Genomic DNA, 25,206 nt, shown 5'->3' with positions numbered 1-25,206 from the left:
GTACCAGGTGTAGTAGTACCTGTAGTACCAGGTGTAGTATTACCTGTAGTATCATCTGTAGTATCATCTGTAGTATTACCTGTAGTATTATCTGTAGTATTACCTCTGGTATTATCTGTAGTATCATCTGTAGTATTACCTGTAGTATCATCTGTAGTATTACCTCTGGTATTATCTGTAGTATTACCTGTAGTATTATCTGTAGTATCATCTGTAGTATTACCTGTAGTATCATCTGTAGTATTACCTGTAGTATTATCTGTAGTATCATCTGTAGTATTACCTGTAGTATTACCTGTAGTATCATCTGTAGTATTACCTCTGGTATTATCTGTAGTATCATCTGTAGTATTACCTGTAGTATTACCTGTAGTATCATCTGTAGTATTACCTGTAGTATTATCTGTAGTATTACCTCTGGTATTATCTGTAGTATCATCTGTAGTATTACCTGTAGTATCTGTAGTATCATCTGTAGTATTACCTGTAGTATTACCTGTAGTATTACCTGTAGTATTACCTGTAGTATTACATGTAGTATTACATGTAGTATTACCTGTAGTATTACCTGTAGTATTAACTGTAGTATTACCTGTAGTATTACCTGTAGTATCATCTGTAGTATCATCTGTAGTATTACCTGTAGTATCATCTGTAGTATCATCTGTAGTATTACCTGTAGTATCATCTGTAGTATTACCTGTAGTATTACCTGTAGTATTACCTGTGGTATTATCTGTAGTATTACATGTAGTATTAACTGTAGTATTACCTGTAGTATCATCTGTAGTATCATCTGTAGTAGTATCTGTAGTACCAGGTGTAGTAGTACCTGTAGTACCAGGTGTAGTAGTATCTGTAGTACCAGGTGTAGTAGTACCTGTAGTACTAGGTGTAGTAGTACATGTAGTACCAGGTGTAGTAGTACCTGTAGTACTAGGTGTAGTAGTACCTGTAGTACCAGGTGTAGTAGTATCTGTAGTATTAGCTGTAGTAGTCTCTGTAGTACCAGGTGTAGTAGTATCTGTAGTATTAGCTGTAGTAGTCTCTGTAGTACCAGGTGTAGTAGTATCTGTAGTATTAGCTGTAGTAGTCTCTGTAGTACCAGGTGTAGTAGTACCTGTAGTATTAGCTGTAGTAGTACCTGTAGTACCAGGTGTAGTAGTCTCTGTAGTACCAGGTGTAGTAGTCTCTGTAGTACCAGGTGTAGTAGTATCTGTAGTATTAGCTGTAGTAGTACCTGTAGTACCAGGTGTAGTAGTCTCTGTAGTACCAGGTGTAGTAGTATCTGTAGTATTAGCTGTAGTAGTGTCTGTAGTACCAGGTGTAGTAGTACCTGTAGTACCAGGTGTAGTAGTACCTGTAGTACCAGGTGTAGTAGTATCTGTAGTATTAGCTGTAGTAGTCTCTGTAGTACCAGGTGTAGTAGTACCTGTAGTATTAGCTGTAGTAGTCTCTGTAGTACCAGGTGTAGTAGTATCTGTAGTATTAGCTGTAGTAGTCTCTGTAGTACCAGGTGTAGTAGTCTCTGTAGTACCAGGTGTAGTAGTACCTGTAGTACCAGGTGTAGTAGTCTCTGTAGTACCAGGTGTAGTAGTATCTGTAGTATTAGCTGTAGTAGTCTCTGTAGTACCAGGTGTAGTAGTACCTGTAGTATTAGCTGTAGTAGTCTCTGTAGTACCAGGTGTAGTAGTACCTGTAGTACCAGGTGTAGTAGTACCTGTAGTACCAGGTGTAGTAGTACCTGTAGTATTAGCTGTAGTAGTCTCTGTAGTACCAGGTGTAGTAGTATCTGTAGTATTAGCTGTAGTAGTCTCTGTAGTACCAGGTGTAGTAGTACCTGTAGTACTAGGTGTAGTAGTACATGTAGTACCAGGTGTAGTAGTACCTGCAGTACTAGGTGTAGTAGTACCTGTAGTACTAGGTGTAGTAGTACCTGTAGTACTAGGTGTAGTAGTACCTGTAGTACCAGGTGTAGTAGTATCTGTAGTATTAGCTGTAGTAGTCTCTGTAGTACCAGGTGTAGTAGTACCTGTAGTATTAGCTGTAGTAGTCTCTGTAGTACCAGGTGTAGTAGTATCTGTAGTATTAGCTGTAGTAGTCTCTGTAGTACCAGGTGTAGTAGTACCTGTAGTATTAGCTGTAGTAGTCTCTGTAGTACCAGGTGTAGTAGTATCTGTAGTATTAGCTGTAGTAGTCTCTGTAGTACCAGGTGTAGTAGTACCTGTAGTATTAGCTGTAGTAGTCTCTGTAGTACCAGGTGTAGTAGTACCTGTAGTATTAGCTGTAGTAGTCTCTGTAGTACCAGGTGTAGTAGTACCTGTAGTATTAGCTGTAGTAGTACCTGTAGTACCAGGTGTAGTAGTACCTGTAGTATTAGCTGTAGTAGTCTCTGTAGTACCAGGTGTAGTAGTACCTGTAGTATTAGCTGTAGTAGTACCTGTAGTACCAGGTGTAGTAGTACCTGTAGTATTAGCTGTAGTAGTCTCTGTAGTACCAGGTGTAGTAGTACCAGGTGTAGTAGTACCTGTAGTAGTACCTGTAGTATTAGCTGTAGTAGTCTCTGTAGTACCAGGTGTAGTAGTACCTGTAGTATTAGCTGTAGTAGTCTCTGTAGTACCAGGTGTAGTAGTACCTGTAGTATTAGCTGTAGTAGTCTCTGTAGTACCAGGTGTAGTAGTACCTGTAGTATTAGCTGTAGTAGTACCTGTAGTATTAGCTGTAGTAGTACCTGTAGTACCAGGTGTAGTAGTACCTGTAGTATTAGCTGTAGTAGTCTCTGTAGTACCAGGTGTAGTAGTACCTGTAGTATTAGCTGTAGTAGTCTCTGTAGTACCAGGTGTAGTAGTACCTGTAGTAGTACCTGTAGTATTAGCTGTAGTAGTCTCTGTAGTACCAGGTGTAGTAGTACCTGTAGTATTAGCTGTAGTAGTACCTGTAGTACCAGGTGTAGTAGTACCTGTAGTATTAGCTGTAGTAGTCTCTGTAGTACCAGGTGTAGTAGTACCTGTAGTATTAGCTGTAGTAGTCTCTGTAGTACCAGGTGTAGTAGTACCTGTAGTAGTACCTGTAGTATTAGCTGTAGTAGTACCTGTAGTACCAGGTGTAGTAGTACCTGTAGTATTAGCTGTAGTAGTCTCTGTAGTACCAGGTGTAGTAGTACCTGTAGTAGTACCTGTAGTATTAGCTGTAGTAGTACCTGTAGTATCAGGTGTAGTAGTACCTGTAGTACCAGGTGTAGTAGTCTCTGTAGTACCAGGTGTAGTAGTACCTGTAGTATTAGCTGTAGTAGTACCTGTAGTATCAGGTGTAGTAGTACCTGTAGTACCAGGTGTAGTAGTCTCTGTAGTACCAGGTGTAGTAGTATCTGTAGTATTAGCTGTAGTAGTCTCTGTAGTACCAGGTGTAGTAGTATCTGTAGTATTAGCTGTAGTAGTCTCTGTAGTACCAGGTGTAGTAGTACCTGTAGTATTAGCTGTAGTAGTCTCTGTAGTACCAGGTGTAGTAGTATCTGTAGTATTAGCTGTAGTAGTCTCTGTAGTACCAGGTGTAGTAGTACCTGTAGTATTAGCTGTAGTAGTCTCTGTAGTACCAGGTGTAGTAGTACCTGTAGTATTAGCTGTAGTAGTACCTGTAGTACCAGGTGTAGTAGTACCTGTAGTACCAGGTGTAGTAGTACCTGTAGTATTAGCTGTAGTAGTCTCTGTAGTACCAGGTGTAGTAGTATCTGTAGTATTAGCTGTAGTAGTCTCTGTAGTACCAGGTGTAGTAGTACCTGTAGTACCAGGTGTAGTAGTACCTGTAGTACCAGGTGTAGTAGTACCTGTAGTATTAGCTGTAGTAGTCTCTGTAGTACCAGGTGTAGTAGTATCTGTAGTATTAGCTGTAGTAGTCTCTGTAGTACCAGGTGTAGTAGTATCTGTAGTATTAGCTGTAGTAGTCTCTGTAGTACCAGGTGTAGTAGTACCTGTAGTACCAGGTGTAGTAGTACCTGTAGTACCAGGTGTAGTAGTACCTGTAGTATTAGCTGTAGTAGTCTCTGTAGTACCAGGTGTAGTAGTATCTGTAGTATTAGCTGTAGTAGTCTCTGTAGTACCAGGTGTAGTAGTACCTGTAATACCAGATGTAGTAGTACCTGTAGTACCAGGTGTAGTAGTACCTGTAGTACCAGGTGTAGTAGTACCTGTAGTACCAGGTGTAGTAGTACCTGTAGTACCAGTTACGTCCTGTAGGGTTGGAACTGGACCCAGGTCCTGCAGTATCAGGCTGAGGGGGTCTGAAGCGTCCTGACACAAAACCTCCTGATGCTCCAGCAACAACTGAGGAGACATGAAGACACTTTTCGTGTTAACGTCAGTTGACCAGGACCAGGACCGGACCAGGACCGGGACCGGGACCGGGACCGGGACCGGGACCAGGACCAGGACCAGGACCGGGACCGGGACCGGGACCGGGACTGGACCGGGACTGGACCAGGACCAGGACCAGGTGGTAGCATCTCACCTTGTGTGTGCTGAGAAGCTCACTGACAGAGATGTAGACCACAGGTCTGTTGACTATCAGCAGCTCTGAGAACTCGTCCATGCTGAACCGGTCCTCTGGTTCTGGCACATCACACACCGACACCAGGAACCTCCTGGAAGACGAAACATCCAGAACCATCAGGTCCACCACAACCCAGTCTGGTTCCAGTAGAAACGCCAGGTTCAAACTGGATCTCCAGGTGAGCTCACCTGAACTTGCCGTGTGTCTGGCTGATGTACTGGTTCAGGGCGTGGACGTGGTACCCGTCTCCATGGAAGTGCTTGTTGGCGGCGGCGTGCTGCAGCATGCGAGCGATGGAACCCAGGATGTGGCGCTGCTCGGGCTGCAAGGCGGATCCTGCTGAACGGTCCACCACGTCGAACCCGTCCGGAGCCACGATGGCCGGGTTCATGTAGCGGTAGTAAACCAGGTTCCCCACAATCTGCACACAGATTCATCGGCTGTAACACCGGAACCAGACCGAACCCGTCAGGTTCTGGAACGCCGGAACCAGACTGAACCCGTCAGGTTCTGGAACGCCGGAACCAGACCGAACCCGTCAGGTTCTGGAACGCCGGAACCAGACCGAACCCGTCAGGTTCTGGAACGCCAGCACCAGACCGAACCCGTCAGGTTCTGGAACGCCGGAACCAGAGTAAAACCATCAGGTTCTGGAACGCCGGCACCAGACCGAACCCGTCAGGTTCTGGAACGCCGGAACCAGACTGAACCCGTCAGGTTCTGGAACGCCGGAACCAGACCGAACCCGTCAGGTTCTGGAACGCCAGCACCAGACCGAACCCGTCAGGTTCTGGAACGCCGGAACCAGAGTAAAACCATCAGGTTCTGGAACGCCGGAACCAGACCGAACCCGTCAGGTTCTGGAACGCCGGAACCAGACCGAACCCGTCAGGTTCTGAAACGCCGGAACCAGACCGAACCCGTCAGGTTCTGGAACGCCGGAACCAGACCCAACCCGTCAGGTTCTGGAACGACGGAACCAGACCGAACCCGTCAGGTTCTGGAACGCCGGAACCAGACCAAACACGTCAGGTTCTGGAACGACGGAACCAGACCAAACACGTCAGGTTCTGGAACGCCGGAACCAGACCGAACCCGTCAGGTTCTGGAACGCCGGAACCAGACCGAACCCGTCAGGTTCTGGAACGCCGGAACCAGACCAAACACGTCAGGTTCTGGAACGCCGGAACCAGACCCAACCCGTCAGGTTCTGGAACGCCGGAACCAGACCGAACCCGTCAGGTTCTGGAACGCCGGAACCAGACCGAACCCGTCAGGTTCTGGAACGCCGGAACCAGACCAAACACGTCAGGTTCTGGAACGACGGAACCAGACCGAACCCGTCAGGTTCTGGAACGCCGGAACCAGACCAAACACGTCAGGTTCTGGAACGACGGAACCAGACCGAACCCGTCAGGTTCTGGAACGCCGGAACCAGACCGAACCCGTCAGGTTCTGGAACGCCGGAACCAGACCAAACACGTCAGGTTCTGGAACGCCGGAACCAGACCAAACACGTCAGGTTCTGGAACGACGGAACCAGACCGAACCCGTCAGGTTCTGGAACACCGGAACCAGACTGAACCCGTCAGGTTCTGGAACGCCGGAACCAGACCGAACACGTCAGGTTCTGGAACACCGGAACCAGACTGAACCCGTCAGGTTCTGGAACGCCGGAACCAGACCAAACACGTCAGGTTCTGGAACGCCGGAACCAGACCGAACCCGTCAGGTTCTGGAACGCCGGAACCAGACCGAACCCGTCAGGTTCTGGAACGCCGGAACCAGACCGAACCCGTCAGGTTCTGGAACGCCGGAACCAGACCCAACCCGTCAGGTTCTGGAACGCCGGAACCAGAGTAAAACCATCAGGTTCTGGAACGCCGGAACCAGACCGAACCCGTCAGGTTCTGGAACGCCGGAACCAGACCGAACCCGTCAGGTTCTGGAACGCCGGAACCAGACCGAACCCGTCAGGTTCTGGAACGCCGGAACCAGACCAAACACGTCAGGTTCTGGAACGCCGGAACCAGACCCAACCCGTCAGGTTCTGGAACGCCGGAACCAGAGTAAAACCATCAGGTTCTGGAACGCCGGAACCAGACCGAACTAGTCAGGTTCTGGAACGCCGGAACCAGACCGAACCCGTCAGGTTCTGGAACGCCGGAACCAGACCAAACACGTCAGGTTCTGGAACGCCGGAACCAGACCAAACACGTCAGGTTCTGGAACGCCGGAACCAGACCCAACCCGTCAGGTTCTGGAACGCCGGAACCAGAGTAAAACCATCAGGTTCTGGAACGCCGGAACCAGACCAAACACGTCAGGTTCTGGAACGCCGGAACCAGACCAAACACGTCAGGTTCTGGAACGCCGGAACCAGACCCAACCCGTCAGGTTCTGGAACGCCGGAACCAGAGTAAAACCATCAGGTTCTGGAACGCCGGAACCAGACCGAACCCGTCAGGTTCTGGAACGCCGGAACCAGACCGAACCCGTCAGGTTCTGAAACGCCGGAACCAGACCGAACCCGTCAGGTTCTGGAACGCCGGAACCAGACCCAACCCGTCAGGTTCTGGAACGCCGGAACCAGAGTAAAACCATCAGGTTCTGGAACGCCGGAACCAGACCGAACCCGTCAGGTTCTGGAACGCCGGAACCAGACCGAACCCGTCAGGTTCTGGAACGCCGGAACCAGACCAACCACGTCAGGTTCTGGAACGCCGGAACCAGACCCAACCCGTCAGGTTCTGGAACGCCGGAACCAGAGTAAAACCATCAGGTTCTGGAACGCCGGAACCAGACCGAACTAGTCAGGTTCTGGAACGCCGGAACCAGACCGAACCAGTCAGGTTCTGGAACGCCGGAACCAGACCAAACACGTCAGGTTCTGGAACGCCGGAACCAGACCAAACACGTCAGGTTCTGGAACGACGGAACCAGACCGAACCCGTCAGGTTCTGGAACACCGGAACCAGACTGAACCCGTCAGGTTCTGGAACGCCGGAACCAGACCGAACACGTCAGGTTCTGGAACACCGGAACCAGACCGAACCCGTCAGGTTCTGGAACGCCGGAACCAGACCAAACACGTCAGGTTCTGGAACGCCGGAACCAGACCGAACCCGTCAGGTTCTGGAACGCCGGAACCAGACCGAACCCGTCAGGTTCTGGAACGCCGGAACCAGACCGAACCCGTCAGGTTCTGGAACACCGGAACCAGACCGAACCAGCCTGAACCCGTCAGGTTCTGGAACGCCGGAACCAGACCGAACCAGCCTGAACCAGCCTGAACCCGTCAGGTTCTGGAACGCCGGAACCAGACCGAACCAGCCTGAACCCGTCAGGTTCTGGAACGCCGGAACCAGACCGAACCAGCCTGAACCCGTCAGGTTCTGGAACGCCGGAACCAGCCTGAACCCGTCAGGTTCTGGAACGCCGGAACCAGACTGAACCCGTCAGGTTCTGGAACGCCGGAACCAGCCTGAACCCGTCAGGTTCTGGAACGCCGGAACCAGACTGAACCCGTCAGGTTCTGGAACGCCGGAACCAGACCGAACCCGTCAGGTTCTGGAACGCCGGAACCAGACCGAACCCGTCAGGTTCTGGAACGCCGGAACCAGACCGAACCCGTCAGGTTCTGGAACGCCGGAACCAGACCGAACCCGTCAGGTTCTGGAACGCCGGAACCAGACCGAACCCGTCAGGTTCTGGAACGCCGGAACCAGACCGAACCCGTCAGGTTCTGGAACGCCGGAACCAGACCGAACCAGCCTGAACCCGTCAGGTTCTGGAACGCCGGAACCAGACCGAACCAGCCTGAACCAGCCTGAACCCGTCAGGTTCTGGAACGCCGGAACCAGACCGAACCAGCCTGAACCAGTCAGGTTCTGGAACGCCGGAACCAGACCGAACCAGCCTGAACCCGTCAGGTTCTGGAACGCCGGAACCAGACCGAACCAGCCTGAACCCGTCAGGTTCTGGAACGCCGGAACCAGACTGAACCCGTCAGGTTCTGGAACGCCGGAACCAGACTGAACCCGTCAGGTTCTGGAACGCCGGAACCAGACTGAACCCGTCAGGTTCTGGAACGCCGGAACCAGACTGAACCCGTCAGGTTCTGGAACGCCGGAACCAGACCGAACCCGTCAGGTTCTGGAACGCCGGAACCAGACCGAACACGTCAGGTTCTGGAACGCCGGAACCAGACTGAACCCGTCAGGTTCTGGAACGCCGGAACCAGACCGAACCCGTCAGGTTCTGGAACGCCGGAACCAGACCGAACCCGTCAGGTTCTGGAACGCCGGAACCAGACCGAACCCGTCAGGTTCTGGAACGCCGGAACCAGACCGAACCCGTCAGGTTCTGGAACGCCGGAACCAGACCGAACCCGTCAGGTTCTGGAACACCGGAACCAGACCGAACCAGCCTGAACCCGTCAGGTTCTGGAACGCCGGAACCAGACCGAACCAGCCTGAACCAGCCTGAACCCGTCAGGTTCTGGAACGCCGGAACCAGACCGAACCAGCCTGAACCAGTCAGGTTCTGGAACGCCGGAACCAGACCGAACCAGCCTGAACCCGTCAGGTTCTGGAACGCCGGAACCAGACCGAACCAGCCTGAACCCGTCAGGTTCTGGAACGCCGGAACCAGACCGAACCCGTCAGGTTCTGGAACGCCGGAACCAGACCGAACACGTCAGGTTCTGGAACGCCGGAACCAGACCGAACACGTCAGGTTCTGGAACGCCGGAACCAGACTGAACCCTTCAGGTTCTGGAACGCCGGAACCAGACCGAACACGTCAGGTTCTGGAACGCCGGAACCAGACCGAACACGTCAGGTTCTGGAACACCGGAACCAGCCTGAACCCGTCAGGTTCTGGAACGCCGGAACCAGACTGAACCTTCCTCAACCCGTCAGGTTCTGGAACACCGGAACCAGACCGAACACGTCAGGTTCTGGAACGCCGGAACCAGACCGAACACGTCAGGTTCTGGAACGCCGGAACCAGACCGAACCCGTCAGGTTCTGGAACGCCGGAACCAGACCGAACACGTCAGGTTCTGGAACGCCGGAACCAGGCTGAACCCGTCAGGTTCTGGAACGCCGGAACCAGACCGAACCCTTCAGGTTCTGGAACGCCGGAAGCAGACCGAACCCGTCAGGTTCTGGAACACCGGAACCAGAGTAAACCGGACTTTGCCGGGTTCTAGGAACAGTGCTATAGAACCGGTTCCTCATCAGGGCGTGTGAGCAGACAGTTGGACCAGAACCAGTCCGTTTATCTGAGCTCTGGGGGAAGTAAACAAAGGATAAACAACAACAGGACTCTATGGTGGGATGAAGCGGACCGGGTCCCTCCGGGTTCTGGTTCACCTTGTAGAGCTCGTCCTCGCTGGCTGCAGGGAACTTTGTCCTCAGGGCGTCTCTCAGCACCTTCGCCGTGTAGCGAAGCCCGTATCTGCAACAGACAGACACACCATGACCGGCTGGACCCAGTGGACCGGCTAGTCCGGCTGGACCCAGTGGACCGGCTGGACCTAGTGGACCGGCTAGTCCGGCTGGACCCAGTGGACCGGCTGGACCTCGTGGACCGGCTAGTCCGGCTGGACCCAGTGGACCGGCTGGACCTAGTGGACCGGCTAGTCCGGCTGGACCCAGTGGACCGGCTGGACCTCGTGGACCGGCTAGTCCGGCTGGACCTAGTGGACCGGCTGGACCCAGTGGACCGGCTAGTCCGGCTGGACCTAGTGGACCGGCTAGTCCGGCTGGACCCAGTGGACCGGCTAGTCCGGCTGGACCCAGTGGACCGGCTGGACCTAGTGGACCGGCTGGACCCAGTGGACCGGCTAGTCCGGCTGGACCCAGTGGACCGGCTGGACCTAGTGGACCGGCTAGTCCGGCTGGACCCAGTGGACCGGCTAGTCCGGCTGGACCTAGTGGACCGGCTAGTCCGGCTGGACCTAGTGGACCGGCTGGACCCAGTGGACCGGCTAGTCCGGCTGGACCCAGTGGACCGGCTAGTCCGGCTGGACCTAGTGGACCGGCTGGACCTAGTGGACCGGCTAGTCCGGCTGGACCTCGTGGACCGGCTAGTCCGGCTGGACCCAGTGGACCGGCTGGACCTAGTGGACCGGCTGGACCCAGTGGACCGGCTGGACCTCGTGGACCGGCTGGACCCAGTGGACCGGCTGGACCTAGTGGACCGGCTGGACCTAGTGGACCGGCTGGACCTCGTGGACCGGCTGGACCCAGTGGACCGGCTGGACCTAGTGGACCGGCTGGACCTCGTGGACCGGCTGGACCTAGTGGACCGGCTGGACCTAGTGGACCGGCTGGACCTAGTGGACCGGCTGGACCCAGTGGACCGGCTGGACCTAGTGGACCGGCTGGACCTAGTGGACCGGCTGGACCAGAAGACACCTACGGGAGTTTCTGGAGATTGGCGGTGATGGCTTTGAGAACGCGGTCTGTCAGGTTCTTCAGGTTTATGATGGCAACATCGATCCGTCTCTGAACTTCAGGATGAGACAGAGCGTCTTCAGGAGACACCTCATAGGGGAGGGAACTGTGTAGACAGGTGGGACAGGTGGGACAGAAGGACAGGTGGGACAGAGGGACAGGTGGGACAGAGGGAAAGAGGGACAGGTGGGACAGGTGGACAGGTGGGACAGAGGGACAGGTGGGACAGGTGGGACAGAGGGACAAGTGGGACAGAGGGAAAGAGGGACAGGTGGGACAGAGGGACAGGTGGGACAGTGGGACCGGTGGGACAGAGGGACAAGTGGGACAGGTGGGACAGAGGGACAGGTGGGACAGTGGGACCGGTGGGACAGAGGGACAAGTGGGACAGAGGGACAGGTGGGACCGGTGGGACAGAGGGACAAGTGGGACAGGTGGGACAGAGGGACAGTGGGACAGGTGGGACAGAGGGACAGGTGGGACAGTGGGACCGGTGGGACAGAGGGACAAGTGGGACAGGTGGGACAGTGGGACAGAGGGACAAGTGGGACAGGTGGGACAGAGGGACAGGTGGGACAGAGGGACAGAACATGTACCAGGTGAGCGACTGAACTCCATGTTTCCAGGTGATGGTGTTCCAGGTGTGGGTGGTCCAACCTCTTGTTTCCGGTTTGGGTTTCCGTCTGGTTGATCCAGGTCTTGTAGACGTCCAGCGGGTCGGTCCTGATGCTGAGGGTCCGGTCCAGCAGGACGTCCTGCAGAGCCGGACCCAGAGACTCCCTCAGGCTGTTCTGACCCCGAGCCTGCCGGTAGAAGTTCACCAGCATCTTGATGACCGTGGGATTCCCTGTGACCACCTCGCGAGGCCGCTCCACCTTCACTCTGACCGCAGGAACACACGGCGTGACCAGGTGACATCACAGACAGGAAGTGACATCATCGGAGAGAAGCATCATCAGGTACCTGATCTCGTGTCGGAGCGCCTCTGTGAACAGCTGCAGCAGCAGGAAGGCGTCTCTGCGGTCCGAGCCGTAGTTAAAAAGACTGAACACCAACATCTCCATGAAGGACGTGGAGCGGCTCTGAGGCATCAGGAAGATCACCTGCGCCAGGTAAGATGGCTGCGTCTGAAACACACACACACACACACACACACTACATCTGTACACACCTGCAGCAGGTAGAACAGGTGTGTGTCTCACCTGCAGCAGGTAGAACAGGTGTGTGTGTCTCACCTGCAGCAGGTAGAACAGGTGTGTGTGTCTCACCTGCAGCAGGTAGAACAGGTGTGTGTGTCTCACCTGCAGCAGGTAGAACAGGTGTGTGTGTCTCACCTGCAGCAGGTAGAACAGGTGTGTGTGTCTCACCTGCAGCAGGTAGAACAGGTGTGTGTGTCTCACCTGCAGCAGGTAGAACAGGTGTGTGTGTCTCACCTGCAGCAGGTAGAACAGGTGTGTGTGTCTCACCTGCAGCAGGTAGAACAGGTGTGTGTGTCTCACCTGCAGCAGGTAGAACAGGTGTGTGTCTCACCTGCAGCAGGTAGAACAGGTGTGTGTCTCACCTGCAGCAGGTAGAACAGGTGTGTGTGTCTCACCTGCAGCAGGTAGAACAGGTGTGTGTGTCTCACCTGCAGCAGGTAGAACAGGTGTGTGTGTCTCACCTGCAGCAGGTAGAACAGGTGTGTGTCTCACCTGCAGCAGGTAGAACAGGTGTGTGTGTCTCACCTGCAGCAGGTAGAACAGGTGTGTGTCTCACCTGCAGCAGGTAGAACAGGTGTGTGTGTCTCACCTGCAGCAGGTAGAACAGGTGTGTGTGTCTCACCTGCAGCAGGTAGAACAGGTGTGTGTCTCACCTGCAGCAGGTAGAACAGGTGTGTGTCTCACCTGCAGCAGGTAGAACAGGTGCTGGTAGGCCTCCAGTCTTTCTCGTCTCTGTCTGCTCAGACCCTTCAGTCCTTTACTTCTCTCCACATCCATCATGTCGGCCAGCTGCTCCTTGTTCTTCTTCGTCAGTTTCTTGCAGTGAGAAACCACTTCCTGTTCAGGAGGAAACGGGGATCAGACCGGGAACAGAAACCACTTCCTGTTCAGGAGGAAACGGGGATCAGACCGGGAACAGAAACCACTTCCTGTTCAGGAGGAAACGGGGATCAGACCGGAAACAGAAACCACTTCCTGTTCAGGAGGAAACGGGAATCAGACCGGGAACAGAAACCACTTCCTGTTCAGGAGGAAACGGGGATCAGACCGGGAACAGAAACCACTTCCTGTTCAGGAGGAAACGGGGATCAGACCGGAAACAGAAACCACTTCCTGTTCAGGAGGAAACGGGGATCAGACCGGAAACAGAAACCACTTCCTGTTCAGGAGGAAACGGGGATCAGACCGGGAACAGAAACCACTTCCTGTTCAGGAGGAAACGGGGATCAGACCGGAAACAGAAACCACTTCCTGTTCAGGAGGAAACGGGGATCAGACCGGAAAAAGAAACCACTTCCTGTTCAGGAGGAAACGGGGATCAGACCGGGAACAGAAACCACTTCCTGTTCAGGAGGAAACGGGGATCAGACCGGGAACAGAAACCACTTCCTGTTCAGGAGGAAACGGGGATCAGACCGGGAACAGAAACCACTTCCTGTTCAGGAGGAAACGGGGATCAGACCGGGAACAGAAACCACTTCCTGTTCAGGAGGAAACGGGGATCAGACCGGGAACAGAAACCACTTCCTGTTCAGGAGGAAACGGGGATCAGAACGGAAACAGAAACCACTTCCTGTTCAGGAGGAAACGGGGATCAGACCGGAAACAGAAACCACTTCCTGTTCAGGAGGAAACGGGGATCAGACCGGGAACAGAAACCACTTCCTGTTCAGGAGGAAACGGGGATCAGACCGGGAACAGAAACCACTTCCTGTTCAGGAGGAAACGGGGATCAGACCGGGAACAGAAACCACTTCCTGTTCAGGAGGAAACGGGAATCAGACTTGGAACAGAAACCACTTCCTGTTCAGGAGGAAACGGGGATCAGACCGGAAACAGAAACCACTTCCTGTTCAGGAGGAAACGGGGATCAGACCGGGAACAGAAACCACTTCCTGTTCAGGAGGAAACGGGGATCAGACCGGAAACAGAAACCACTTCCTGTTCAGGAGGAAACGGGGATCAGACCGGAAAAAGAAACCACTTCCTGTTCAGGAGGAAACGGGGATCAGACCGGAAACAGAAACCACTTCCTGTTCAGGAGGAAACGGGGATCAGACCGGGAACAGAAACCACTTCCTGTTCAGGAGGAAACGGGGATCAGACCGGGAACAGAAACCACTTCCTGTTCAGGAGGAAACGGGGATCAGACCGGGAACAGAAACCACTTCCTGTTCAGGAGGAAACGGGGATCAGACCGGGAACAGAAACCACTTCCTGTTCAGGAGGAAACGGGGATCAGACCGGAAACAGAACCACTTCCTGTTCAGGAGGAAACGGGGATCAGACCGGAAACAGAAACCACTTCCTGTTCAGGAGGAAACGGGGATCAGACCGGAAAAAGAAACCACTTCCTGTTCAGGAGGAAACGGGGATCAAACCGGGAACAGAAACCACTTCCTGTTCAGGAGGAAACGGGGATCAGAACGGAAACAGAAACCACTTCCTGTTCAGGAGGAAACGGGGATCAGACCGGGAACAGAAACCACTTCCTGTTCAGGAGGAAACGGGGATCAGACCGGAAAAAGAAACCACTTCCTGTTCAGGAGGAAACGGGGATCAGACCGGGAACAGAAACCACTTCCTGTTCAGGAGGAAACGGGGATCAGAACGGAAACAGAAACCACTTCCTGTTCAGGAGGAAACGGGGATCAGACCGGAAACAGAAACCACTTCCTGTTCAGGAGGAAACGGGGATCAGACCGGAAACAGAAACCACTTCCTGTTCAGGAGGAAACGGGGATCAGACCGGGAACAGAAACCACTTCCTGTTCAGGAGGAAACGGGGATCAGACCGGAAAAAGAAACCACTTCCTGTTCAGGAGGAAACGGGGATCAGACCGGGAACAGAAACCACTTCCTGTTCAGGAGGAAACGGGGATCAGAACGGAAACAGAAACCACTTCCTGTTCAGGAGGAAACGGGGATCAGACCGGAAACAGAAACCACTTCCTGTTCAGGAGGAAACGGGAATCAGACTTGGAACAGAAACCACTTCCTGTTCAGGAGGAAACGGGGATCAGACCGGGAACAGAAACCACTTCCTGTTCAGGAGGAAACGGGGATCAGACCGGGAACAGAAACCACTTCCTGTTCAGGAGGAAACGGGGATCAGACCGGGAACAGAAACCACTTCCTGTTCAGGAGGAAACGGGGATCAGACCGGGAACAGAAACCACTTCCTGTTCAGGAGGAAACGGGGATCAGAACGGAAACAGAAACCACTTCCTGTTCAGGAGGAAACGGGGATCAGACCGGGAACAGAAACCACTTCCTGTTCAGGAGGAAACGGGGATCAGACCGGAAACAGAAACCACTTCCTGTTCAGGAGGAAACGGGGATCAGACCGGGAACAGAAACCACTTCCTGTTCAGGAGGAAACGGGAATCAGACTTGGAACAGAAACCACTTCCTGTTCAGGAGGAAACGGGAATCAGACTTGGAACAGAAACCACTTCCTGTTCAGGAGGAAACGGGGATCAGACCGGAAACAGAAACCACTTCCTGTTCAGGAGGAAACGGGGATCAGACCGGGAACAGAAACCATGAAACTGTGGAACCAGGGAACTTTGCTTCGGTGGCAGGTCCTGGACTCGGCCGGGTTCGGTCTTACCTGCAGAGTGGCTCTGTTCCGGACCAGGAGACCGATCTTCAGGTCCATCAGGTCCAGGTCTGCCTCTAGCTGTCGGTTGAAGCGAATGCTCCTCACTACCTCCTCCCTCAAACGTAGAAGCTCCGCCTCCTGTCTGATGTCATCATCACCCACGTCAAGCAGGTGGAGGAACTTCCTGACCACAGGCAGGGGGGGCGTGTCTGAGTGCACTAGGACGGAAGAGGGGGAAGGGCTAATTAATGAGCCAATCAGATGAGGTTATGAAGTGAAGCTGCCGCCTCCAGGACTCACCCAGCATCCTGTACTCATGTCTGGCTCTGTTGGCTCTGAAGAAGGCCTGAATCTTAATGACAGCGCCCACCTGTAACCACGATTATCATAAAATGTTACCATGGAAACAGCAGATCCTGCTCTCTGATTGGCAGACGGCAAACTGCGCTTTAGAAAGGCTAGCGGTTATTAGCTTATTGTAGCGTCGACATGAGAACCGGACTCACGTTGTGTCTGAAGAATGTCAGCCGAGCTTGATATTTCCTCCTCGCAAGCCACATCTTCACAAACGCCTGGATCTGCTCAGACATGGAAGAAAAACTTGCTCAGACTCTACCGCCATGATGCTTTTATCCAACGCCACTGACATGTGGGAGTGAAGCAACACAAGCAGAATATCCAACAGAAGAGGATATCGTAGGAAGGTGCTGGTCGACTGTCCAGTTGGACGCAGGTGCTGCCAGGTAGAACTACAGGCTTTTCTTCCCACCCCACAATATTACCTTTGTGAAAATACAAGAATGAATACCATAATGTTTATCACTATAATATCACTATAAAATTGTCAATTTTGATCTGATCAGCCTAAACCTTATAGGGATTAATAAGGGATCAGTCCTGAACAGATTAATGTGACCATTGCTGGTGTAGACCTAAGCTCCGCCCACTTACAACAGGAAGTGGTTTTTTCCACGTTTGAGGATCATGCTTCTAAGCAAATGGTCCAAAACACTTGAGCCTCCTCCAAAACATGTCAAACCCTTTCATGATGCCACAATAAAAACCTCAAGTCGCTACGCTAAACGGGACATGGCGAATGGCGGTCCAACGCCATGAAACAGGAAGTACCTGTGACCAAGCCATGGAACCTTGGACCGCCACCAAACTTGCCATGACTGATGACAGTAAGGCCCTGAACTAAGCCCAATTGAAACATTATGGAATAAATGGAGCATGTCTCCATAGCGCCCCCTACAAAATTTCAATCAATCAGCCCCGCCCACTACATGGACCGACATGGATAAAATTCAGCACAGTTGGAGAACCTTCCAGTACCTTCAATAAAGTCTCCTGGACATATGGGCCAAAACCAACAGGAAGTCGGGCATTTTGAAAAAGGTGCCATTTTTGGGGTCATTTCTTTGCCATGCATTTTAAACAACTCCTCCTAGGGATATTGTCCAACTGACACCCAACTTGCACAGGATGCTCAGGAGGCATGTGTGATTTAAAGTTGTGTTATTTCTTCTAATAGAAGATTTAGTTTAGGAGGGGCGGGCCCTCAAAGTTTTATGTCTCATTAACAAAGACTTATTGCTAAAACTCCCACATAAAACAACATATCAGCACAGGAATCGACCCATTTGATGCCAGTCCCATGATGAACAAAATCTGCAATGCAATGATATGACTCTGAACTAGCCTCGCCCCTTGGCAACAACAAGTGTCTGATATCATGAACCAGGAAGTACCTGTAACAAAGCCATGAAATTGTTGATCTTCACCATACTTGCCATGAGTCATGACAGTTATGTACTTAATAGAGTAAAATTACAATATAGTGGAAAAGATAGTAAATGGCTCCATAGCGCCCCCTACAATATTTCAATCAATCAGCCCCGCCCACTACATTGACTGACATGGATATGATTCGGCACAGTTGTAGAACCTTCCAGTACCTTCAAAAAAGTCTCTTGGACATATGGGCTAAATCAAACAGGAAGTCGGCCATGTTGAAAAAGGTGCCATTTTCGGGGTCATTTCTGTCATTTTCTTTGCCATGCATTTTGAGGAAGTCCTGCTAAGAATTTTATCTAACTTTAACCCAAATGAGTCAGGATGCTCAAGAGACATGTGTGATTAAAAGTTGTGCTATTTCTTTTAATAGGGGATATCATTTAGGAGAGGCGGGGCAGCAAAGCAGCTGTGATGCAATGAAAAGGAAAACTGACATAACTCCCACAAAAAACAACCAACCTGCACCAAATTTGCTACAGATGATGCCAGTCATATCCTTCACATTTGTGCATGTCAATAATTAGATGATAAGTTAGCCCCGCCCCTTGGTGACAGGAAGTGACCCTTCATAAGGCCTTAATGGCCTGAAGTGCAGTCTGGCTGCACTTTAGGTTGAGAGAGGCATGGGAAGGATGTTGCCAGGGGAGGCGGTGGCATTATGCCGAGCGGCGCCATGGTGCGAGGGCCTATATCACCGCTTGCGGTTTTAATTCTCTTTGGATCTGAAAAACTCAGAGCTAAATTCTCCAGTTTTGTAATGAACCTGGATGGCATTACTTTAGCTTCCAGTGCTACAGTGAGAAACCTTGGAGTAATATTTGACCCTGACCTGTCCTTTGGTCCACATATTAAGCAGGTTACTAAAACAGCCTTCTTTCATTTACGTAATATAGCCAAAATTAGGGACATTCTGTCTCGGAGTGATGCAGAAAAACTGGTTCACGCTTTTGTTACTTCCAGACTAGATTACTGTAACTCTCTATTACTGGGCTGTCCTAAATATGCCCTGAAAAGCCTTCAGCTGATCCAGAATTCTGCAGCCAGAGTCCTGACCAGAACCAGCAGGAGAGATCATATTTCTCCAGTTTTAGCCTCTCTTCATTGGCTGCCTGTTGAATCTAGAATAGAATTTAAAATCCTTCTCCTTACATATAAAGCCCTCCACAACCAGGCACCACTATATATCAAAGACCTCATTGTTCCTTTTATACCAAGCAGAGTACTTCGTTCGCAGACTGCAGGCTTACTTGTGGTTCCTAGAGTCTCAAAGAGCCGAGCAGGAGGCAGAGCCTTTGGTTATCAGGCCCCTCTCTTATGGAATAAGCTCCCAGTTAGTGTTAGGGAAGCAGACACCCTCCCCACCTTTAAGACTAGGCTGAAGACTTATCTTTTTGATGAGTCCTATAGCTAGGGATGGTTAGTATCCCTTAGTTATGCTGCTATAGGTTTAGACTGCTGAGGGACATTTCCTGATACACTGAGCTTCTTTCTCTTTATCTCTCTCATTTACCCCCCCCCAATAACAGTGTTGCATCATTAACATGTATGTCTCCTGTCTCAGCAGGTCTCCCTGGCCGGGAGTAGCAGTTCCTGTTGTCTGTTGTCTTTCTGTCCTCTTCCCCCCACACAGCAGAGGCAGATGGCTGCCTGTCCTGAGCCGGGTTCTGCCGGAGGTTTCCTTCCTGTTAAAAGGGAGTTTTTTCCTTCCCACTGTCGCCAGTGTGCTTGCTCAGGATGGGAGATTGAGTTGGACTCTGGTTTTCTACTGGCTCCCAGCCCTCATCTGAGGACCCACAGCTGGACCCAACATGACCACATAAGGCCTGGAGACTGGGTTCAACCCCTGTCTTCGATCGGGTCTTTGGATAATCCTGGTTCTGGCTTGTTAACCAGCATGTGGAGGTTTTAAATGTGCATTCTTCTTCTGTGGTGCTGTAGAGTAGACCTACCTTAACCACGGCCCTCCAGTTTATGTAGAGGAGCTGCAGCCGTCTCCTGTACGTCTGCTGTTTGACAAACCTCCTCCAGTGAGCCTGCACACAAAATCAGCAGGGAAGGACACAGTCGGACCACCACACAGGTAGAACTGGTCTGTGATCCAGACCTGAACCAGGAAGCTGCATTTCCTCTTATGGTGGTAACGTCAGGGTTTTCTGTCCTGTGATGCTGTTTCCCTGGTTACTGGACTAAATCACCATGGTAACTGAACGGCTACCTGCTCTGGACCAGGTGATGTTCTGGATAAGACAGACGCTTTTATCCAAACCGTCTCACAACAAGCACGTTTAGAGCTGCTCTGCATGGTTTCACCATGTCTGATTGCTCCGCCCCTTTTATGTGAGCGCTCTGATCCAGATGGAAAACCCTGACTGGATAACCGAGGTGACACCCAGCTTTGCAACATCCTGGTTAGTCACTCCTGCATCTGGGATTGGGGCTCACCTGGATGATGATGACAGCAGGTGTCTGACTGATGAGGTAACGGTGCCGAGCCTCCAGCTGCTGCCTGATCAGGAAGCCTCGACAACGAGCCTGCAAGGCAACAATCAGGGATTGGCTGCTCTTCCACAGGAGGCCACAGCTGTACGACGATGACGTCCTGCTGACCACTTCCTGTGGACGGAGACACTGTGTGTCACAAGTGTCAGATGGGCGTGTTGTCCCCAGATGGGCCTGTGGTCCCCTGGTGGGCGTGTAGTCCCCTGGTGGGCGTGTAGTCCCCTGGTGGGCGTGTAGTCCCCTGGTGGGCGTGTAGTCCCCTGGTGGGCGTGTAGTCCCCTGGTGGGCGTGTAGTCCCCTGGTGTTTGTGTGGTCCCCTGGTGTTTGTGTAGTCCCCTGGTGGGCGTGTAGTCCCCTGGTGTTTGTGTGGTCCCCTGGTGTTTGTGTGGTCCCCTGGTGTTTGTGTGGTCCCCTGGTGGGCGTGTAGTCCCCTGGTGGGCGTGTAGTCGTCCCCTGGTGGGCGTGTAGTCGTCCCCTGGTTGGCGTGTAGTCCCCAGGTGGGCGTGTAGTCCCCAGGTGGGCGTGTGGTCCCCTGGCGGGCGTGTAGTCCCCTGGTGGGGGTGTAGTCCCCAGGTGGGCGTGTAGTCCCCAGGTGGGCGTGTAGTCCCCAGGTGGGCGTGTAGTCCCCTGGCGGGCGTGTAGTCCCCTGGCGGGCGTGTAGTCCCCTGGCGGGCGTGTAGTCCCCTGGTGGGCGTGTGGTCCCCTGGTGGGCGTGTGGTCCCCTGGTGTTTGTGTGGTCCCTTGGTGGGCGTGTGGTCCCCTGGTGTTTGTGTGGTCCCTTGGTGGGTGTGTAGTCCCCTGGTGTTTGTGTGGTCCCTTGGTGGGCGTGTAGTCCCCTGGTGGTTGTGTGGTCCCCTGGTGGGCGTGTAGTCCCCTGGTGTTTGTGTGGTCCCTTGGTGGGCGTGTAGTCCCCTGGTGGTTGTGTAGTCCCCTGGTGTTTGTGTGGTCCCTTGGTGGGCGTGTAGTCCCCTGGTGGTTGTGTAGTCCCCTGGTGGGCGTGTAGTCCCCTGGTGGGCGTGTAGTCCCCTGGTGGGCGTGTAGTCCCCTGGTGTTTGTGTGGTCCCTTGGTGGGCGTGTAGTCCCCTGGTGGGCGTGTAGTCCCCTGGTGGGCGTGTAGTCCCCTGGTGGGCGTGTGGTCCCCTGGTGGGCGTGTGGTCCCCTGGTGGGCGTGTGGTCCCCTGGTGGGCGTGTAGTCCCCTGGTGGGCGTGTGGTCCCCTGGTGGGCGTGTAGTCCCCTGGTGTTTGTGTGGTCCCTTGGTGGGCGTGTGGTCCCCTGGTGGGGGTGTGGTCCCCTGGTGGGGGTGTAGTCCCCTGGTGGTTGTGTGGTCCCCTGGTGGGCGTGTGGTCCCCTGGTGTTTGTGTGGTTCCTTGGTGGGCGTGTGGTCCCCTGGTGGGGGTGTAGTCCCCTGGTGGTTGTGTGGTCCCCTGGTGGGCGTGTGGTCCCCTGGTGGGCGTGTGGTCCCCTGGTGGGCGTGTAGTCCCCTGGTGGGCGTGTAGTCCCCTGGTGGTTGTGTGGTCCCCTGGTGGGCGTGTGGTCCCCTGGTGGGCGTGTAGTCCCCTGGTGGGCGTGTAGTCCCCTGGTGTTTGTGTGGTTCCTTGGTGGGCGTGTGGTCCCCTGGTGGGGGTGTAGTCCCCTGGTGGTTGTGTGGTCCCCTGGTGGGCGTGTGGTCCCCTGGTGGGCGTGTAGTCCCTTGGTGGGCGTGTAGTCCCCTGGTGGGCGTGTAGTCCCCTGGTGGGCGTGTAGTCCCCTGGTGGGGGTGTAGTCCCTGGGTGGGTACCAGGTGACTAACCTGGATTTCGTGGTGGTGGATGAACCCAGTGTTGTGCGTGAAGTGGGGCGGTCTCTCCCAGCTCCCCTCCAGTCTGTTCAGGTGGAAGTAGTAGAAGGTTCCGTCCTGCAGTCGGACTTTGACCCACGGACTCCTGTTGTCACCTGGAAACACACAATGAGACCGTAGGGGTCAGATAACAGAGCACCAGCACCTGTGTGTACCTGTGTGTGTGTGTGTGTCTACCTGTAAGTCTCCTGTGATCCATCAGGTCTTTCAGGACTCTCTGATACTCTTCAGCACAGTCAGGTAAAACTCCTCGAAGTTCCAGCTCAGGTAGGACCAGAACCCTGAGAGTCTGCTTCACCTGGTTCTCCTTCACAGCCTGGTTCACCGCTGCCACCGCCAGACACACTGACAAACAGATTAATCAATCAGTACAACCTAATCATATGTAGTGCTTAACCCGAGTTTATCCCAACAGAAATCAAACCACTCTCCATCCTTCAGGTAAAATCCAAGTTCTTCTGTAAATTCTCCTCAAAGAACCAAATCCTTGATGACTGATCAGTGAATTGACTTGATGTAGGTCTCTGGAACTTTAAAAGGACCATTCATGGAAGACCAGAATCACTCGGTGGTCTGAAACCAGTTCACCACATCCTGAACCAGCTTCCTTCACTGTGACTTCCCTGCAACACCTGATCTGGTTTAGGACAGGTGAGGGTTCACCTGTCGCAGAACTCCTAACAACAACCAGGACCAATCCGGTTTCTGTTCTCCTCAGAGGCCTGAATCCACATCAGAGGATTCCTTCCTCATTGCAGAGGAAATCAGACACGACATGTTTAAATGTGTTTTACGGAGTGCAAAATATTCTGCATGGTTTATAGTTCAGTTTGGACCGGTGCCGAAGAACGCTGCAACACCCGGAGCTCTGTACCGAGCTCCGGGCCGAGCATCGTCAGGAACCTGGACAGAACCCGCTGCTTTATTTCTCACCAGATTCCTCCGGCTGCTGCTTCTGAATCCATCAAGGTGTTCCTCAGGGTCCGTCCTCCTTCAGTCTGCTCCACTCAGCAGACACTCGGCTCCACCTGTCCACCAGAACTTGATGTGGTAAACACTGTAGAAGTCTCTACGAGTTTACCACATCTTGCCACTGGGATTTTAAGTCTCTACGAGTTTACCACATCTTACCACTGGGATTTTAAGTCTCTACGAGTTTACCACATCTTGCCACTGGGATTTTAAGTCTCTACGAGTTTACCACATCTTACCACTGGGATTTTAAGTCTCTACGAGTTTACCACATCTTGCCACTGGGATTTTAAGTCTCTACAAGTTTACCACATCTTGCCACTGGGATTTTAAGTCTCTACGAGTTTACCACATCTTACCACTGGGATTTTAAGTCTCTACGAGTTTACCACATCTTGCCACTGGGATTTTAAGTCTCTACGAGTTTACCACATCTTACCACTGGGATTTTAAGTCTCTACGAGTTTACCACATCTTGCCACTGGGATTTTAAGTCTCTACGAGTTTACCACATCTTGCCACTGGGATTTTAAGTCTCTACGAGTTTACCACATCTTACCACTGGGATTTTAAGTCTCTACGAGTTTACCACATCTTGCCACTGGGATTTTAAGTCTCTACGAGTTTACCACATCTTACCACTGGGATTTTAAGTCTCTACGAGTTTACCACATCTTGCCACTGGGATTTTAAGTCTCTACGAGTTTACCACATCTTGCCACTGGGATTTTAAGTCTCTACGAGTTTACCACATCTTGCCACTGGGATTTAAGTCTCTACGAGTTTACCACATCTTGCCACTGGGATTTTAAGTCTCTACGAGTTTACCACATCTTACCACTGGGATTTTAAGTCTCTACGAGTTTACCACATCTTGCCACTGGGATTTTAAGTCTCTACGAGTTTACCACATCTTACCACTGGGATTTTAAGTCTCTACGAGTTTACCACATCTTGCCACTGGGATTTTAAGTCTCTACGAGTTTACCACATCTTGCCACTGGGATTTTAAGTCTCTACGAGTTTACCACATCTTACCACTGGGATTTTAAGTCTCTACGAGTTTACCACATCTTACCACTGGGATTTTAAGTCTCTACAAGTTTACCACATCTTGCCACTGGGATTTTAAGTCTCTACGAGTTTACCACATCTTGCCACTGGGATTTTAAGTCTCTACGAGTTTACCACATCTTACCACTGGGATTTTAAGTCTCTACGAGTTTACCACATCTTACCACTGGGATTTTAAGTCTCTACGAGTTTACCACATCTTGCCACTGGGATTTTAAGTCTCTACGAGTTTACCACATCTTGCCACTGGGATTTTAAGTCTCTACGAGTTTACCACATCTTGCCACTGGGATTTTAAGTCTCTACAAGTTTACCACATCTTCCACTGGGATTTTAAGTCTCTACGAGTTTACCACATCTTGCCACTGGGATTTTAAGTCTCTACGAGTTTACCACATCTTGCCACTGGGATTTTAAGTCTCTACGAGTTTACCACATCTTGCCACTGGGATTTTAAGTCTCTACGAGTTTACCACATCTTACCACTGGGATTTTAAGTCTCTACGAGTTTACCACATCTTACCACTGGGATTTTAAGTCTCTACGAGTTTACCACATCTTGCCACTGGGATTTTAAGTCTCTACGAGTTTACCACATCTTGCCACTGGGATTTTAAGTCTCTACGAGTTTACCACATCTTGCCACTGGGATTTTAAGTCTCTACGAGTTTACCACATCTTGCCACTGGGATTTTAAGTCTCTACGAGTTTACCACATCTTGCCACTGGGATTTTAAGTCTCTACGAGTTTACCACATCTTGCCACTGGGATTTTAAGTCTCTACGAGTTTACCACATCTTACCACTGGGATTTTAAGTCTCTACGAGTTTACCACATCTTGCCACTGGGATTTTAAGTCTCTACGAGTTTACCACATCTTGCCACTGGGATTTTAAGTCTCTACGAGTTTACCACATCTTGCCACTGGGATTTTAAGTCTCTACGAGTTTACCACATCTTACCACTGGGATTTTAAGTCTCTACGAGTTTACCACATCTTACCACTGGGATTTTAAGTCTCTACGAGTTTACCACATCTTACCACTGGGATTTTAAGTCTCTACGAGTTTACCACATCTTACCACTGGGATTTTAAGTCTCTACGAGTTTACCACATCTTACCACTGGGATTTTAAGTCTCTACGAGTTTACCACATCTTGCCACTGGGATTTTAAGTCTCTACGAGTTTACCACATCTTACCACTGGGATTT

The 25,206-nt window shown here is 52.0% G+C and overlaps 1 protein-coding gene across 1 annotated transcript in view; it reads right to left on the bottom strand.

The window, feature by feature from the left end:
* LOC306755938 (ras GTPase-activating-like protein IQGAP3) overlaps window positions 1-22,839 on the bottom strand; it is a gene marked incomplete at both ends in the record, with an annotated part of 34,758 nt that extends 11,919 nt beyond the window's left edge. The window contains 16 exons of the mRNA XM_079240528.1: window positions 4,217-4,319; window positions 4,504-4,636; window positions 4,734-4,966; window positions 9,924-10,008; window positions 10,975-11,115; window positions 11,667-11,891; window positions 11,973-12,136; window positions 12,893-13,045; window positions 15,822-16,030; window positions 16,113-16,182; window positions 16,319-16,390; window positions 19,559-19,642; window positions 20,052-20,222; window positions 21,899-22,041; window positions 22,124-22,291; window positions 22,821-22,839. Coding sequence (XP_079096654.1) covers window positions 4,217-4,319; window positions 4,504-4,636; window positions 4,734-4,966; window positions 9,924-10,008; window positions 10,975-11,115; window positions 11,667-11,891; window positions 11,973-12,136; window positions 12,893-13,045; window positions 15,822-16,030; window positions 16,113-16,182; window positions 16,319-16,390; window positions 19,559-19,642; window positions 20,052-20,222; window positions 21,899-22,041; window positions 22,124-22,291; window positions 22,821-22,839 — 2,173 coding nt within the window. The remainder of the gene's footprint in view (window positions 1-4,216; window positions 4,320-4,503; window positions 4,637-4,733; window positions 4,967-9,923; window positions 10,009-10,974; window positions 11,116-11,666; window positions 11,892-11,972; window positions 12,137-12,892; window positions 13,046-15,821; window positions 16,031-16,112; window positions 16,183-16,318; window positions 16,391-19,558; window positions 19,643-20,051; window positions 20,223-21,898; window positions 22,042-22,123; window positions 22,292-22,820) is intronic.
* Between the last annotated feature and the right edge of the window lie 2,367 nt (window positions 22,840-25,206).

The sequence above is a fragment of the Telmatherina bonti genome (genome assembly GCF_933228915.1).
Source record: "Telmatherina bonti genome assembly, chromosome: 5".
In the NCBI taxonomy this organism is placed as follows: domain Eukaryota; kingdom Metazoa; phylum Chordata; class Actinopteri; order Atheriniformes; family Telmatherinidae; genus Telmatherina; species Telmatherina bonti.
The sequence above is the reverse complement of the archived record's forward strand: the minus strand, read 5'-3'. Positions and strand labels throughout refer to the sequence as shown.